Here is a 16,713-nt window from a genome sequence, read left to right on the forward strand (position 1 = left end):
TTGTTCGTCTTCAGAGAACGCTCACCTCTCCCTAAGTCAGGGCCCGAGGCTACAGCAAGCACTCAACACCCTATTCACTCTTCATTTGCTACGGCTTTCATAGCCAGGTGTGCCGCACACACACACCTGAAGTGTGGCAGAGGAGCCCAGGTTCATGATATAAAGCTTTCTGTTCGCCATTTCTTCCCTTGCAACAATTTCTCTAATAGGCATGTATGCACAGGAGAGGAAAAACACCCATTAGTCACTAGGCTAGATTTAAAAGCATTTAATGACATAGCATATATTTAACAGATAGGGCGAAAGTTGAGAGGGACAGGTCGTACGATGGAGCACCAGGCCTGAGCAACCACTCCCTATCCAGGCTCAGACTCTGGAGTTCATTCTTATCAATGCCATCTTGATTGTGCAGTATGATGAAAATTTGTCATTACAATAGTTACAGTGACAGAGAAATGCACACTATGTATCAAATAGCAAGGTAATGAAGCAAATTATAACAGTGTGGCCACGCACAAGCAAGTAACCATTAGAGTAACATTACTTTGTCCAGTAAATGCTTCAGTTCCACTTATACGCTTACCAGTGATTTAAAGGGTTTATTATACATCTAGTTTTATTATACTTTGTACTAGAATTATCTCAAACATACAATATAATGTATTTCAGAAAAAAAGATTGAAATTACAGATTATTTAAAACCTTATCAGTTTTCTATTCCTTCTTGTATACCGACATTCTGAACGGTCACAGCAACTGCTGCAGGAAAGCCGCATGTCATGTGTTAGTAAGTGATGTCAGACACGAACTGTCTGGCCTGGAGGTTTACACGGAGCTGCGCTATGGCTGCAGCGAGAGACCACAATACACAATCTGTTTAGTAAAGGTTATACCCAGCGTGGGCACTTGGAATAGTCAAGACTCAGGGTAACCACTGAAGTGAACGGAGAATAGTGTCAGGAAACCAGTCCATCGTCTCTGGAGAGCACAGGGAATATTGTGTAAGCACCGCTGCCTTGCAAGCCAACAGCATCAGAGGCGGGTTATTTCCAACACGGCCTCACAAAATTGAGGAACAGCTTAAATATTGAGATCTAATCTATATAATTTCATTAAAAAAATCTGGCCTTCCCTCTGCACCTCAAACTTTTGTAACTTGGAGATAAAGTGTTTAGTTATGTTTCCCCCACCCTCAGAAATACTCTATAAATTAAAAAATTTATTTTTAAAAAAAGAAGAAAAAAATCAACTACATGGAGGAACATTAGGCACAGAGTAATGTGTTGGTCTGAGCTTGCATGCTGGACTCTCACTGAAAAGGTCAGAAGGGCAGGACGAGAGGGAAGTTCACTTCTTTTTGCCAAAGAGGCTGAACCGCTTCTCTTTGTCTTTCTCTTTGTCCTTCTCCCTCTTGCCGGGACTAGACTCGCTGGTGATGGTGACGACGCTGGTGGGTAAGGTCTGCGCCCGGCTGGATGCTGGCGTACTCTGGGTGCTGGCGGACAGGTCATGTTTGTCGGAGGAGATGGCGGAGGAGATGGCCTGGATCCATGTGTTCATTTCCTCCTAGACAGAGGAAGGGACACAGGTAAGACTCGGTTAAGAGGGGTGAGCATGCGATGTTTGGGTCTTCGCGAGCAGCGCCTCTAACTAGGTTCACTGTTCCTAAGGGCAGCTCTGCTCTCTCAACACTGAAGAGCGGAGATGGCTATGGCTCAGCTTCGCAGATGAGCTCAGGGCTATGGCACCCGCAGGCCACTCTGGGGTTTAGTCCCACACACCTACAGGAGCCAGAAGACTAGTCTCAGGCTGCAAGATACCATTCTCACCCTGGAAAGTACTCTCCCTACCTCCCTGAAAACACAACAAAAACCATTTGAAACTTAAAACGCTGCACATGTTCTCATGACTGAGGTAACCCTCTCTTCTCCAAGGGGGCACAGTTTGCAGAAATGCAACACAGTGCGGAGGTTTCAGACGGGACATCAGGACACGTCCCCTGTCCTGGGCCACCTCACTGTGCCTCGCCCTACAAGGAGCAGCAGGCAAGGTGTTTGCGCCGAGGCTCCAGAGGATCTGGTGAATGCTGCACTAGCTTTCCTCCCTTGGTGAGGGACAGCAAGGTGACATTTACTGCTTTGGGGCCCAGTGTTAGTGACTATGGAGACCAGAGAGACATCCCACAAATACTCCCACACTCTTCAGGATCCGGGAAAACGAAACTAAGTAGTAACTTACGTCATCTTTGGCTTGGAAGAGGTACTCGTTGCCATCATTTAGTCTGTAATTTCAAGAAAATGATATTTTACAATTGTGTAGGTGATAATTGTATGTTAAAAAGTTAAAAAAATCCCTTATTTAGTTATAAGCAGGTCTTGGGACTGACCCCAGAAACACCAACAGGGCTACATGCACCAGCGGCTGCGCAGGCCCGGAGACAGCCCTGCACTAGTCGAGCACTCAGCACGCCAACCCAATCTGCACAGGCAATCTGGTCCTTTAATCCAACAGAAAGACCAAAAAAGACCCAACCACAAGAAAGCTTGGCCTTGTTATGGCAAATACCACTTGGATTCTTGATTGATGATTAAAAAAGAATTCAAGAGCTAACTCTTCAAAAATAGTTAAGGGGTCAGACTATCTGGAACTCTTGAGATAAGATGTCCGTCTCTATGGTCCAAAGTCTGTTGCCATGTCAACTCCAACCATAACCCCCCAGTGCCATCCTTGGCCCAGACCAACTAAGATACAACTTGTCGGGTCCCAAACTAAGTAACCAGCCAGCAAGATGTTTTGCTTTTGCATGCAAAGGTATTTTTAAAATCTGTGTGTGCGTGTGCACTAACACAGGTTAATAGACAACCTGTAGGTCAGCCCTTACCTTCCATGTGGGTTCTGAGAATCGGTGTAGTTAGGCTTAAGAAACAAAATGGTTTGCCTATTTCCAACTACAAGGAGAATGGGGTGTGGATGCAGCACGAGGGGTATCTTCCACAAGGAGGAGTCATTTGGGAGCATAAGTGTGGGAAGAGCTGGGGAGGACGGCCTGCATTACCCAATTACTTTCTCTTTGTCTCCTCAGGCTCTGGGGTGACTCACAGTGCCTCTCTCTGGAGCAAACAATGGTAACTCCTGAGTCTGCACAAGCCAGAGAGACTCAAAATCTTTGCTTTCATTATATAGTGAGATGTTAAAAGCCCACCAGCAGTGCCAGGGAGCAGAGTTCCAGGTCATGAAAGGAAGGCTCCTTTTCTTCAGAGTGTAGCTGCACAGCTGAGCACAGGGAAGTGCCTCTTGGTCCCGCAGACCCAGTGAGTATCACTAGGTTGTAGCAGACTGGGTGTTCACTTTCTTAGGAACTGAGAATGTCAGGAAGAAGCACACCCATACAGTGCTTTGTGGGAAAGCCAACTCCAAGTGAGATGAACACACCCAGGCAAACCTGTGACAATGCTCACCTTAGCTTGAACACATGCTTCTTCTTCTTGTAATCAAGGGCCACTTCACAGACAGCCTCCTTCAAACTCACAGGGACCTCACTGTGGTAGGGGATGCCAGAAGCAGCACTCTTGGCGTCTTTGTAGAAGCCCATTTCTTGGTTATTTATGACACAATACACATTGTGCCAGGACCTGAAGAGTGTGGCGGAGAAAGGGAGATCACGGCTGTGTCTCACACTGGCTGAGAAACCAGACTCTCACATGACGGTGACCTGCACACATGTGCTGCCCTTGTTCAGAACCTTCCAGAAAACGCCCCCCCCCCATACAGCCTCTTTGGGGCAGCCTATATGGCTTAGTAGCAGCTTCGGAGAAATGCAGCTCTCTGCACGGAGGGACACGTGAGCTGCCCTTCTGTCACATTCTGCACTTGCAGCTTTTCACTGACACACAGGAACAGACAGGGCTCCTATTCCCAGGCACAAGCTCCCCCAGTCTCAGTGCTGCTCTGTGTGGGTGGACGCAGGGCTGTTAGCATCCTGCGTTAGACTTAGGTGCGGTCCAGACCTTGTATGACACAAGCCCTTAGAGAATGGATGCCTTATGTGTACACAGCAGCCTCAGACATCGGGGTGACCAGCCAAGCACACAAACTTTAGGGTTAGATGTGGTTTCCCCTCAATTTTGCCCTTTACTAGAGGTCTTGAAGAGTATGCCTTTATGTCTGTCATAGCCCTGCTTCCTTATCAGCTAAATAATAAAACTAGAGACTGGTGGGAGAGACGCTGTGGAGACAGGAGTGTCACTGAGTGCTAAACCCCACAGTCATTTCACTTCAGGAAGACCGGTCAACCCCACACCAGTAAGTTCCTCCTCAGGAAGAGCCACAGGCCCCATTCCCGCTCTTCCTGCCCACAAGCCCATCCCCAGCCAGAACGGTCCCGGCCACCTCCCACCCGGGCTGCCTTTACCTGCTCGAGGCCTTCTTATTGTGGGCCTCCCACTCATGCTTCCGATTGAGGAAGCCTTCCATCTGGGCCGCTGCTGTCTCTTGGGTCCTGGCTGGCAGGGTGGCAGCACTCTGGGCCGGAAGTGCAGATTTGGCCTTGCGGTCAGAGGTGGGAGAGGGAATGGGACTGGACTCTTTGGAGCTTGTCCTCTGCTCGGCAGCACCGTTGACCATTTCACTTGTGTCCATGGTTTCTGCCATCTAGGGACATTGGAGAGGCCATTCAGCTAACCCCGAGAGCAAGGGGTGACCACATACGCTCTGACTCGCACACGTGGCTGTGTATAAATGCCTGGCGCAGATGGAGGCAGTACAGTAAAACCATTGCACACCCCGCAAAGCCAGCTGGACGCCAAGGGCATTAGAAGGTGGGAGTGGATTAATGCCCGCCCGCCCGCTTGCGGGGAAGTGAGAAAAGCGAAATGCCAGGATGAGTTTTACTGCACTCTGCTCCTCCGATTGCTCCGTTTTCTCTGACATAGCTCAGATCATCTCCTCCACGGTTACTTTAACACACAAAGACGATGGTGACAACCACACATATTAAATATGAGAGTGGACGTTATACAGCAGCCACCTTACAGCCAAGGGTCTCACCAGAAGAAGTAGAAGCAAAGGGGCATTCACAAACAGATGGAGAGACAATCCTATCAGAACTACACAGCATTCCCAGGTGCAACAAGGAAACACCTTTGGTTTCTGAAAGAGGCTCCCTGGTTCTCCTCTCCCACCCCTCCAAACACCACCGTAAACACATGCAGAAATTAGGACAACAGTCATGCACGTCATATCTATCTTCCCCGTTAGACTGTGGGACTTGAGAGCTGAAAGGGAACGAGGCAAGTCAACAAACGGCAACTGAACCACATCTGCCCAAGTTGAGTCGTAAGTGGGTTGTAGTTTTTGTTAAAGGAGTTGGAAAAAGCCAATCACAGTCACTCAACACCACACAGCTATTTACCCCCAAACAAAGACAGAACCAGGGCCTTCCCCATCACGGGTAGTTGATCACGGTGCCTTGCTGCACTGAGACGAGAGCCCAGAGACAGCCAGGCTTCCAGCGGCTCTGACCCTTCAGTCTGCAGACGTCTTCAGGAGCGTTCCTTCCCAAGCTCACTTTAAACTGTAACCCACACGGGTTTTCGGCTTTGGAAATGTAGTAGTGTCTTGATTCACTATGGTTTTCGGCCTGTGTACCATCAACTGTGTACCATTAACTGTAGCAGCCTCTGGCTGATATACCCAGGGCATGGATTAGCAAGTTACTAAAGCTGGGGGTGGCTGATGCTTTAGTAGATTACAGACAACCTGCACCCCTCATACACAGACAAACATGGCAGTATCAGTGGCATAGACATTAGCTATAACCCCCACCACTGCTGTCCAGAGTCAGAGCGACACCCAATTAGCAGCAACCTTGGCAGTATAAAGAGGTAAACTGGCCACCACCACTGGAACACTCAGATCTGTCAACTCTCTTGCTTAGGTCTTATCTAGATTGATGGACCCAGTGCTTCATTCTAAACAAAACGAATTTTCTGGGAAAATGATAATGAAAACTTGCCAGTAGTGCAGGGAATTATAAGCGTATGTAAACTATCGTAATTAGCATCAAGATTTAGGCTGTGACTAGAGACTCTGCAATCTTAACGTTCTTTCTGATTAAAATTCATTCTCTTATCAATATGGTGAATGCATTATTGGGGCAAAAAGACACGGGGGTGGGAGGGAGAGAGTGCTTGGTTTGCCTGGTTTTGCAAGCAACAGTCTGCAGAAATGGTATGAGTAAATTGGCTTTCCCCCTTCTCCTCTAGCTTTATTCTTAAGACAGTGTCTGGTTGTACTGCCCAGGGTGGGTTCAAACTGCCAATCCTCTGACCTGAGCCTCGTCAGTAGCTGGGACTGCAGGGATATCCCATTACACCTGGCTTCTCTTTCCACTGTTAAGGGCAGGTTGTGGGAGGGGAAATAACCAAGACAAAACCCAAGTCAAAAGACTGTTGAGTGGATCTTACAGTTGACACATCTCTTCTAGAGAGATCTCAGGAAACTCCTGTCAGGAGCAAGTGTGAGCTGGTGTGGAAGGCCTGAGCCAGGTGTGAGTGCAGAGAAACATGGGTTAGTACATACAGATACCAAAAAAAAATTTAGTGCTGCAGCTTTGGCTTGAAAATCACTAGCGGCAGAGACTCAGGTGGGCATTCATTTATCGGGGTTGGTCACATCTCAAGGTAGGTGAAGTCAAGGGAAGTTTCTTCTGATGGAAATTCTGCAGCAAAAATTTTTTCTTTGGAGTTAGAAGGAAAGAGAAAACCCCAAACCAGTATGCAGAGATAATTAATGTTTATGTGAATGAATGAATCACTAACCAAGGAAACGATGAAAATAAAAGGAACAAAAATGAATTTTAATGGACATGTGCTTGAAGCATGCCAACAGACAACACACCACTAGAGACAAACATCAAAAGCAAATCATAGTGATCAAACAATGGTACATGTGACCCCCGGCCCCTCCCCCCAGCTGTTGCTTCTCTTTAGCAATTAGTTCAGAGTGCTGTCGTGGCCAGGCACATCTGAGACACTGAAATCAGGAGGTGACATGAACGCAACATGACAGCTATTAGCACAGGAAACACCTGATTGGTTTTCAAAGTACATGAAGCAACACCATTTTCGAGTTCATTAACATGAGTCTCTGCACCATCACCCAAAGGAAGGAAATTGCTATTTCTTTTTCCAATCCAATCCAATGCAATCCAATGCAATCCAATCCAATTGTTAATTAAAAATATAGACAAAAATAGGCATCATGGCAATCTTGTCTTGTGTGCTTATGTGGGTTTTGTCTTTTGAATAAAAAAAAGCATTAAAATTTGGTATCAGTCTGGATGATACAAAATTTAAGTGCACACACACATACACACATATATATGGAAAGATCATATATGTATATACATATATGATCAGTGACATACTATGATATGGGGCCATAAAGACATGGTCAGGGAACCCTAGTGACCAATGAAAAAGTTAAAAGTCCCCCCCAATAAATTTGGATTTGTTTTAAGGCAGAGACCCAATAATGATGCATACTAGCCCAGAATATAAGAAGCTTGGCGTCTATCTAGATACCTATCTACGGTTCTAGGTAGATAGGTATGTACATAGAGATTAGGAAAAACAAACAAGATGCTATATGACGTTATCCTGACAAAAGAAAAAAAAATGCATCATGAAATGAAAAGACAAGTTAGACTTTGCTCATGGAAAACACATACCAAACAGGTTCTGACTCCACTAATAATCTAAATATGGCAAGGAAGCAAGGGAGTGTCTTGCAAGGTTTTTCTGCAATGTGGGTTTGGTTTGGTTTAGATCAGAACCAGGAAATCACCGTCCACCAGTTTTTACTCCTAAGAAAAAGGATTTCTGTTAAAATGTTTTCAATCCCCGCTAGTGGCCCAATACATGCCATCCTGAAGACTCCTTACTAGGGAACTCCACAAAGAATCTTGAGAGAAGGAATGAATCCCAGGATTCACTGGAGACATACAAAAGAGATTTTTTTCTCTAGAGACAATGAAGTAATCCTCTAGGGCCAGGATCCCTCTCCAAGTGCTTCCAGGCACGGGCCATTGAGTGGACCTTCAAGTAATCAGGATGAACCAAAATGGCTTTTGTTCCATTTGCTTAAAAAAGGACAACGTATGTTTGACACCCTGAAGTCTCTGACTGGATGGAGGCCTGACTTCTGGTAGGCAGACTTCTGGAACACGCTGAGAGCTGCTGGCACCTGCCGCGACCTGAGTGCTGGCAGAGGTGACACTGACCAAGAGAGAGCCACTGGCAGCGGTCCCAGGCTGACTGTCAGATGTGCCGCACAGAGGCCTACAGTTCTAGGTTGAGGACTTGGCAGAAAAGAGAGGATCACTGGGTTTGTACAAAGTAATAAATGACCTCAAAGTAATAAGTGGGGTCCTGCACCTAAAACTTAAACAGCTCCCCAACAAGATCATTCAGCTTCTTTCCTGTCGTTTCAATGAATGCATTCTCCATGGAATGTTACAGAATGACTGCAGACATAACCTTAGTAGTGAATGTCTCCTTCCTTACACGCCAGTCTTCCTAGTTACTAAACTACCATAGGTTAACAATACTTCTAATAACATAGCACCTACAGCAAGAACTGGGCCCTGTTAGTACAACTTGGATGTATCGTACCTGTTAGACGCTAGTTTCTTCATTACGCTGTAATTTAATTTAAATTTCTCATGTAATAAAGTAAAAAGCTCACAATAAATAAACAAGAGTATGCTGCTTTAAGGCAATGAGCATCCAAATAAACATAAATTAAATGCAAACAAATATGAAATCAAAGAAGTTATGAATGAACTAAAAACTTTTAACACTTTGGGTGACATGGAAGCCAAAAGGTCAAAACCAACAGGATGTGGAAAGAGTGGTTCTTGACAAACGGTAGTGAACTTCACAGTCCAGACCATGAATGGTCACTGGCTGTCCGTCTGCTATTAAAGTTTTTGTAGTTTTGGTAGGTTTGAGAGCGGTAACTAACCCGTGGAGATCCCTGTTCAGCTGGCAAACCATTCTGGGAAACTTGATCTCCTTTTGAAGTATCCCTGTTAGGGTGGTTGGGAAAAAAGGGAAAGGAGAGAGAGGGAACAGAAAGAAGGGAAGAGAGAAAGAAAAAAACAAGTATAAGCACCCTTCTTTCACATAATGCCACGCTGTTAAACTCGGCACTTTTAGACAGACTGGACAAAAGTGTTCAGCCCTCAGCAACAGTCCCCACCCCACCACGTAACTCCAGTGCCCATGCTTCCATGGAGCGTATAGGCCATCAATAGCCTTTTGCAAATAGAAAACCAGTTCTCCCTACCACCGGTGCCTCTCCCCAGTGAGCCACATGTAAAGTACGGACGAGTGTACTGGTGCGTCCTCTACCCTTCACTCTGCTGTGAGACTGTCCTCATCTGTTACTTAGGATGGATTCTCAACAGTACAAATGGAATCATGAACAGGGAGGATATGTGGTCTGGCTCCACATGGCAAGACTTAGAACAGGTGCCCTGTAACCTCACTTGTCACTGACATCAACGGTCTAGCTCCACCCCCCTCACTTATCACTGACATCAATGGTCTAGCCCCACCCCACCCCACCTCACCAGTGCCTCACCATTGCTGGGACTCAGCCTCCTCTGAAACCTTCGTGCTTGGCTCTGGAGAAGGCGGCCGCCTCTTTCTTTCTTCTTCCTCTTGCTGTCTGCGCACTTCCAGTAACTCCAACTAAGGGAGAATAGGGAGCTGTTTACCATGGCTAAGATCCTTACTGCTCTTGAAGAAAGATCCTAGAAACCTAGAACACTTTTTCCAGTGGTTCATATTGGATAGCCTCAAGGGTCAGCACTCCAAATACAATGGCAGTGTGTCCATGCCTGTTATAGGTACAGTCTAAACCTATAATGGATGAAGGGCTACCTATCCTCGCTGGAAAATCCCTTTGGGTGGTTGTATGCCTTCTGGGAGTAGGGATTTTAGTTCAAAACTGAGCCCTGCATCTCTTAACTGGGTTTGGGAGGAAAAGCTGCCATGGGTTTTAAGCTAGACTTTCTATGAAGTCTCAATTAAAACCCAGCACAGACCCACAGAAACTTTCAAGGAAGCCATTTGTATTGTAGTAGAGAAACAGAGAAAAAAATAAAGTCACAAAACAGTCTACCTGAAATGAGTTCATTTCATGAGCAATAAATATACCCTAAAAGAATTCTGTTTTGATACATACTGGTTCTGCAGAAGAACGGAAGTCAGAGTCCATTCTCTAGGAGTATGAAAGTGTTGAAGGAAGAAAGACCAGTGCTCAGGCTCTACAGCTAAGTAAAGCTTTGGCTGGCAGAAAAGATGATCTGGGACGGAGAGGATTTAATAGTGCTCCAAGACCAAGACAGGGCCTGATGCCCATTCAAATCCCGGAATCCACACAGACAGGCAAGACACTGCCCAACATCCCGAGGCTACTCACTGTCGTCAGCCTTTCCAGGGCAGAGAATCTCTCGTCCCAGGTTGCTGCAGACTTTTCAAATGCCTCGTGGCGCTTGATCAGTTTCTCCACTTCATCCACGCTCTGGCCAATTTCGCGGCTGGATAGGTATGGTTCCTGTCCGAGCAGCCAAGCCTCAGCCACACTGGCATCCCTTGAGAATTGATGGACCTCCAGAACTGCACAGGGAGCCAAGAGTGAGTGTGGATCACAGGGTCACCTGACAACGCTACCTAAGCACAGCTAGCTCATCATCTATGGAACTAAAATGCCGTCAAACGTAGATTCAGCAAGCCACCCAGGCAACCTGTATGCTGCCGTAAGACACATTACTAACAATAGGGGTAATTTTCTTTAATTGAGTTTTGGTTTAAACACACACACACACACACACACACACAAAATGCTATTTTAACATGTAATCACCACAAAATACTGTTGTCTTTTAACTTTTATCTCAGTTTGTCAAGCATAAATACAAGCTAAATTTTATACACAAGCACATACTGCAACATCAGTTTAAGAATATTTCCATTTCCCAAGAGCCTCGTGTAGACAGTGGCTCTCAGTGGACTGTCCAGGCCTAGAATGTATTCTGGTCAAAGGGCCCTAATTCTAAGAGATAAAACTGTGGAGCTCTACAGGACACACAGGCGCCCACAGGCCTGCATCAGTACAGTTTTCTCGTGGGAGATTGAGAGGGTGGATCGCTAAAGAAGGGAAGAGGCAGGGTTCTTTCCAAATGCTGTTCCTCTACGTGAAGAAAAAGCTCTCCTCCCACAGTTACGAGGAAGGAGGTGGATTAGAATCCTTAACAGAAGGGCCAACACCAGTCTCCGCACATCTCACTCAGCTAGTCTGGTAAGAACTGACCATGGGCAGCTATCAGGGTAGGGAGCAAGCTGGCCTCATCTGGACATTGTGATGGATGCCCCCAACAAGTCAACTGAGAAGGAACTAGGAAACTGTCCATTTTTCAAGGTGGGTTCCATGCAAGTCATACTGTAAACTCAGGCGACAGTTTGGTATCCAATTCACAGCAGTTTGTGATACAGGTTTTGCTACACAAAATGAAACTGCCCCAGATTTCTTACAAGCGGCAAAGAAAATCCTCAATAACAGAATGGCCCCAAATATGATGCTCCTTTTAATGTTCAATCATCCATGCGGTGCTATTCTTAAATTTTAAATCCAGTGAGGGTTCATAGTTCCAGGCAAACTGTGGTTACACACACACACGCATACACTCACACACACACAGAGAGAGAGAGAGAGAGAGAGAGAGAGAAGGTTTATTTTTAATATTTATTTTTGTCTTTTGAGACAGAGTCTCTCTACATAGCCCTGTCTGTACTTAGAACTTGCTAGGTAGAGTAGGCTGGCCTTGAACTCACAGAAAACCATATGCTTCTTTCTACCTTCCCAGTGCTGGGATTAAAGGCATATTTAATATGCTCTGCATATTTTTTTTAAAGATTTACTTATTTATTATATATACAGTGTTCTGCCAGAAGAGGGCACGAGATTGTAGTATAGATGGTTGTGAGCCACCATGTGGTTGCTGGGAATTGAACTCAGGACCTTTGGAAGAGCAGCTCTTTACCTCTGAGCCATTGCTCCAGCCCCACCTTGTATATTATATTATTTGTGTGTGTGTTCACTTGAGCACAGATGCCCACAGAAGCCAGAGATGTTAAATGCCCTGGGGCTGGAGCTATACTGGGTGTGAGTCTCTGAAATGGGTGCTGGGAACTGAATCAGGTTCTTTGGGAGAGTAGTAAGTGTTCTTAACCACTGAGCCATCTCCTCATTCAGCCCCCACCAGCCAGCGAGCAATGGATGGAGAGAAACATCTAAAACCTTGAAATCATTAAGTAATAATATTACATTAAAGAAAAAAAAGCGCAAAAAATTGCATGCTTTCCATGGATACCCAGAAGAGCAGAAAGATAAGCGAAGTATGAATGTCCTTACTCAGTCTTAGCCATTCCCATCGGTCTTCCCACTTGTCAATCATTTCTTTTCTTTTTTCCGTCAACTGCAGTAACTTTTCCTTGATCTGCAGAAAAAACAAGGGCTTTAGTAAAACACTGCAATCTTCAGTCTTTCCCTCGATGGCCACTTTGTACAAGAAAATGTATTTTCCCCTAAGCTAAGAAGCATCAGCTTGAGTGTATCTTTTATGTCTTTGCAGAGGAGAGAACACGGCTGGCTTTGCAGAGGGTGGGAGCTCTGTCTGAAGCCGACTGTGGTGAGGCAGCACACTACGCTTGGCCTCACTGGACTGCGGGGCTCCTGGAAACTCCCATTCTGAAGAGCAGACAAGAATACTGGCAAAGCCTTGGCTTCTCTGAGAGACTCCATTCCAGTGAAGGATGCTATGTAAGGGATGCCACCATCCTAACTACAACCTGCGACCATCCGTCAAGGAGGCCAAACAACACAGGTGGAGCCACAACAGTGCCCACTGACAGCTCACTGGCTGTTGTTAACCTGACAACAGTGCCCACTGACAGCTCACTGGCTGTTGTTAACCTGACAACAGTGCCCGCTGACAGCTCACTGGTGCTGTTAACCTGACAACAGTGCCCGCTGACAGCTCACTGGTACTGTTAACCTGACAACAGTGCCCGCTGACGAGCTCACTGGTGCTATTAACCTGACAACAGTGCCTGCTGATAGCTCACTGGTGCTGTTAACCTGACAAAAGTGCCCGCTGACGAGCTCACTGGCTGTTGTTACACATGGGAACTTCAAAAATGATCTCTGGCTAAACTATTACTGACTTGGGGTCTACAGTTTGATGTAACAGTCACTCTAGGCAGAGTAAGTTTCAAAATTATGCAAAGGAGTGCATTTACTTGCACATGTGCAGTAGACCCTGATGAAGTAGGTCCTGTAGCAACATAACTACACAGAATAAAAATATTAGAAAAAACTCTAACTACAAGGAGCACGTAGACTTGACTCTTGCCATTCCTTAATACAGAACAATGATTTAGCCTGTGTTAGGTATTAGCTGGGATCCAGAGATGTTTTGAAGTTATGAATAAATCTGCACCATTTCACATATGGTATCTAACCTCCCACGGGATTCTACTTTCCCTGGAGATGCCGAGAGACAAGGACAGACATGATGCAAACATAAAATCACTTTCTACCCTAACACCAGCAGAGCGCATCCTACCTCCTCAGAAGCATAGTGTTTCCTTGCCAGCAGGGATTTCCCAAGTTCAATGCAGGTTGTGAAGCTGTCATTGCGAGCATCGATTTCAGCTTTGATACCTTGATGATTATTCATTAACAGTTCAACAGAGGACACATCCCTGTAAGAAAGGAACATCTTCTTCAAGAGACCAAGCTTTCCAGATAAACACGTAGGCTTTAAGACATAATCAGGAGGAAACCGGCGGCCTAACTGTTCTTTTAGGGCTGATTCACAGCCCTCGCTCAGGCCTAGTCACTGGGACGAAGTTCAGTGATGCTCAACTCAGAACCAGCTCGCTCAAAGGCAGGCATCTCTAGGCGCATACAAGAAAGCCATCACCTTTCCGCTCATATCTTTACCTTCAAACACAGTGCAGGCAGACACTCCTTCAAGAAGGCACAAAGGCAGTTAGCTGTAACAAAGGACAGCTGAGAGCTGATGTCTTCGAGAATAAAGAACTACAAAGCCAGATGTGGAAGAAAGTACACACCTATAATCCTGGCACTTGGGAGGCTGAAACAGGAGAATTTTAGGTTTGAGGTCATAGAGTGAGATCCTATCTCAACAAAGCAAAGCAAAACAGAAGAGAAGAAAAGCAGCAGGCTTGGTGATGTGTACCTGTAATTCCAGAGGTACAGGAGTTCAAAGCCGGCTGAGTTAGTACAGTTAGCACGTAGTTGAGGTACAGTCTCAAAAACAATAATAAAACAAATTTTAAAAATTTAAGCCTAGCGCACCAGCTACTTGGGAGGCTGATGCAGAAGGAATGCAGCCCAAGACCTAACCATTCAGTGAGCTTGTTTCAGAAAAGTTGGGGGCGGGGGTACAGACAGGGGATGGTAACAGCAGGGATGCAGTTCTGCAGTAGAGTGCTTTCTCAGCATGCATAGCCCCAGCTCAATGGCCAGCAGTGCGCATGTGTAGATGAGCTGCGGGGAAGGAGCTTAGAAATCAAAGACCTTCTCATGGGTCAAAATCAACAGAGCCTGGCCAAGGACACATCTGCTTCTTAAGACATAAATAAGCTTCCCTGGTCACACACTTTATTCCTCTGTCAGCAGGAGCTGGCAAGGGTGGACTGTTGGCTATGTAGGCCCTTACTCTGTCCATCTATTAAACTCCATTGCTTTGAATGAAAGCAATCTAAAGGGAGGACAGAAATCATTTCAGGACACTTTTGAAACAAATGTCAGGGGTCAACGACACCTTTGTAATACATATGGACACGAACAGTGACTTTTTAATATAACAAGGACACAGAAAAATAACTTGAAAAAGCTTGAGTGGGAAGGCCTGGGTGAGTGTGCATGCAGCATGAGGGTGTAAGGGTGAGAACCTAGGAGAGGTGAACTTCACCCATGGCTCCCTGTTCCCTAGCAACGGTGTATGGTGGACAACTGCAGCAGTGGAGGCTCCTTTCTGGACACCCTCACCTCAAAGGCTAGGAGCCTTACCGTGGTTTCTCCTGGGCCTCGATCTGCCGGATGACATCTTCCATCCAGAGCATGAGGTCCCGGACCATGCTGAAGAAGCGGAACTTGTCTCCCGTGTCTACCAGTCGCACCCTGCGGCCCTCACAAGCATCCAGCAGGGACTTCCAGGCTTCCAGGACCTCATTCTCACGTTTCTGGATGTCATCAGCCTTGTCCCCTGCGTAGGCTGCCTGGAGGCGGGCTGCGTCCTCCTGCAGCTGCTTCACCTGGGAAGTTGCAGGGGAGAGAAACCAGGTTCAGTACTGTGGCCTTGCCCATCACCCACTCCCTTTCCTTACCCACTGTTCCACATACACAGGAACGGAGAGAACGTTAGTTTGTTGGGCCTGTGCCCCTTTATAAGTTCTCGTTTCACTGAGTACAGCCAAGCCATGAAACTTCAAACCTACACAGCTGTGTTATTAAGTACTGTTCAAATAATAAACCAAATGAAATGCTATACGAACACAGATAGCTGAGGTACCCTGGGGCATAAAGACACTGTTGGTGGGGACACCTTGACCGGCTGGGTGTGATGGCACATGTCTATAATCCCCAAACTTGAGGTAGATGCAGGAGGATCAAGAACTCAAGGTTATCCTCAGCTATACAGTGAATTCCAAAACAGCCTGGGCTACATAAGACCCTAACTTTTTTTAAAAAAAAAAAAAAAAAGGGAGGGGGAGCTGACAGATGGTTCAGCATTTGCCATAAAAGCCTGATGACTTTGAACACCAACAGGAGGACTAACTCCACAGCGCTGTCACCTGACTTACACACACACAACTACACACAACAGGAGGACTAACTCCACAGCGCTGTCACCTGACCTACACACACACACACACAGCTACACACAATAGGAGGACTAACTCCACAGCGCTGTCACCTGACCTACACACACACAACTACACACAATAGGAGGACTAACTCCACAGCGCCGTCACCTGACCTACACACACAGCCGAGTGTAGCCTCCACAACACACAAAACAGTGTTGTAAAGGCATTAATACTCTTTCTGTGCCGAAGGGTGAACAACAGGCTATCATTTTAGATAATGGTGGGGGTTTGCCATTATAAGAGAAATCGGTGGCGAGTTTATACTTTTCTTTCTTTCTTTTTGAGACACAATTTCTTTACGTAGTTCTGGCTGTTCTGAAACTCACTATGTAACCAAGGTGGCCTCAAACTCAGAGACTCCTCCACCTCTGCCTCCCGAGTACTGGCACTAAATGTGCACGCTACCACACCTAGCTAACTATCTTACACTTAGGTGAGCTCACCAGGGCCAAATCTGGTCTGCACTGGTGGGGATGTGGGTTAAGTATTTACTGGAACATCATAGCCTCTGCTCATTCAGGTTGCTTGTCCTAAGACAGCAGCATGGCATCCATGACCAACAAACACAGCATCACCACAGTCAAAACTACAAGCTATCTGGCCTGCTGACCCTGCACGAGTTCATTTGCTCTTAGTAAGCAAGAAAAGAACTCCAGACCTGCTCAGGATTAAAAAATTAAACAAA

At 46.1% G+C, this 16,713-nt stretch overlaps 1 protein-coding gene across 4 annotated transcripts in view; it reads right to left on the reverse strand.

The window, feature by feature from the left end:
- Positions 1 to 253: 253 nt before the first annotated feature.
- Sptbn1 (spectrin beta, non-erythrocytic 1) overlaps positions 254 to 16,713 on the reverse strand; it is a 166,079-nt gene continuing 149,619 nt past the window's right edge. For 3 of the 4 annotated variants that reach the window (XM_085692324.2, XM_048427539.3, XM_048427542.3), the window contains 10 exons: positions 15,169 to 15,413; positions 13,694 to 13,832; positions 12,481 to 12,565; positions 10,489 to 10,685; positions 9,646 to 9,755; positions 9,025 to 9,088; positions 4,412 to 4,650; positions 3,459 to 3,632; positions 2,239 to 2,281; positions 254 to 1,566 (listed from right to left, as the gene is read on the reverse strand). In XM_085692324.2, the coding sequence (XP_085548450.2) occupies positions 1,348 to 1,566; positions 2,239 to 2,281; positions 3,459 to 3,632; positions 4,412 to 4,650; positions 9,025 to 9,088; positions 9,646 to 9,755; positions 10,489 to 10,685; positions 12,481 to 12,565; positions 13,694 to 13,832; positions 15,169 to 15,413 (1,515 nt within the window). In that variant the 3' untranslated portion in view covers positions 254 to 1,347. Of the gene's footprint in view, positions 1,567 to 2,238; positions 2,282 to 3,458; positions 3,633 to 4,411; positions 4,651 to 6,835; positions 7,659 to 9,024; positions 9,089 to 9,645; positions 9,756 to 10,488; positions 10,686 to 12,480; positions 12,566 to 13,693; positions 13,833 to 15,168; positions 15,414 to 16,713 lie in introns of those variants that run through there. The other variant, XM_085692325.2, reaches the window with a different exon arrangement.

The sequence above is a fragment of the Myodes glareolus genome, chromosome 8 (genome assembly GCF_982192425.1).
Source record: "Myodes glareolus chromosome 8, mMyoGla1.1, whole genome shotgun sequence".
Taxonomy (NCBI): Eukaryota; Metazoa; Chordata; class Mammalia; order Rodentia; family Cricetidae; genus Myodes; species Myodes glareolus.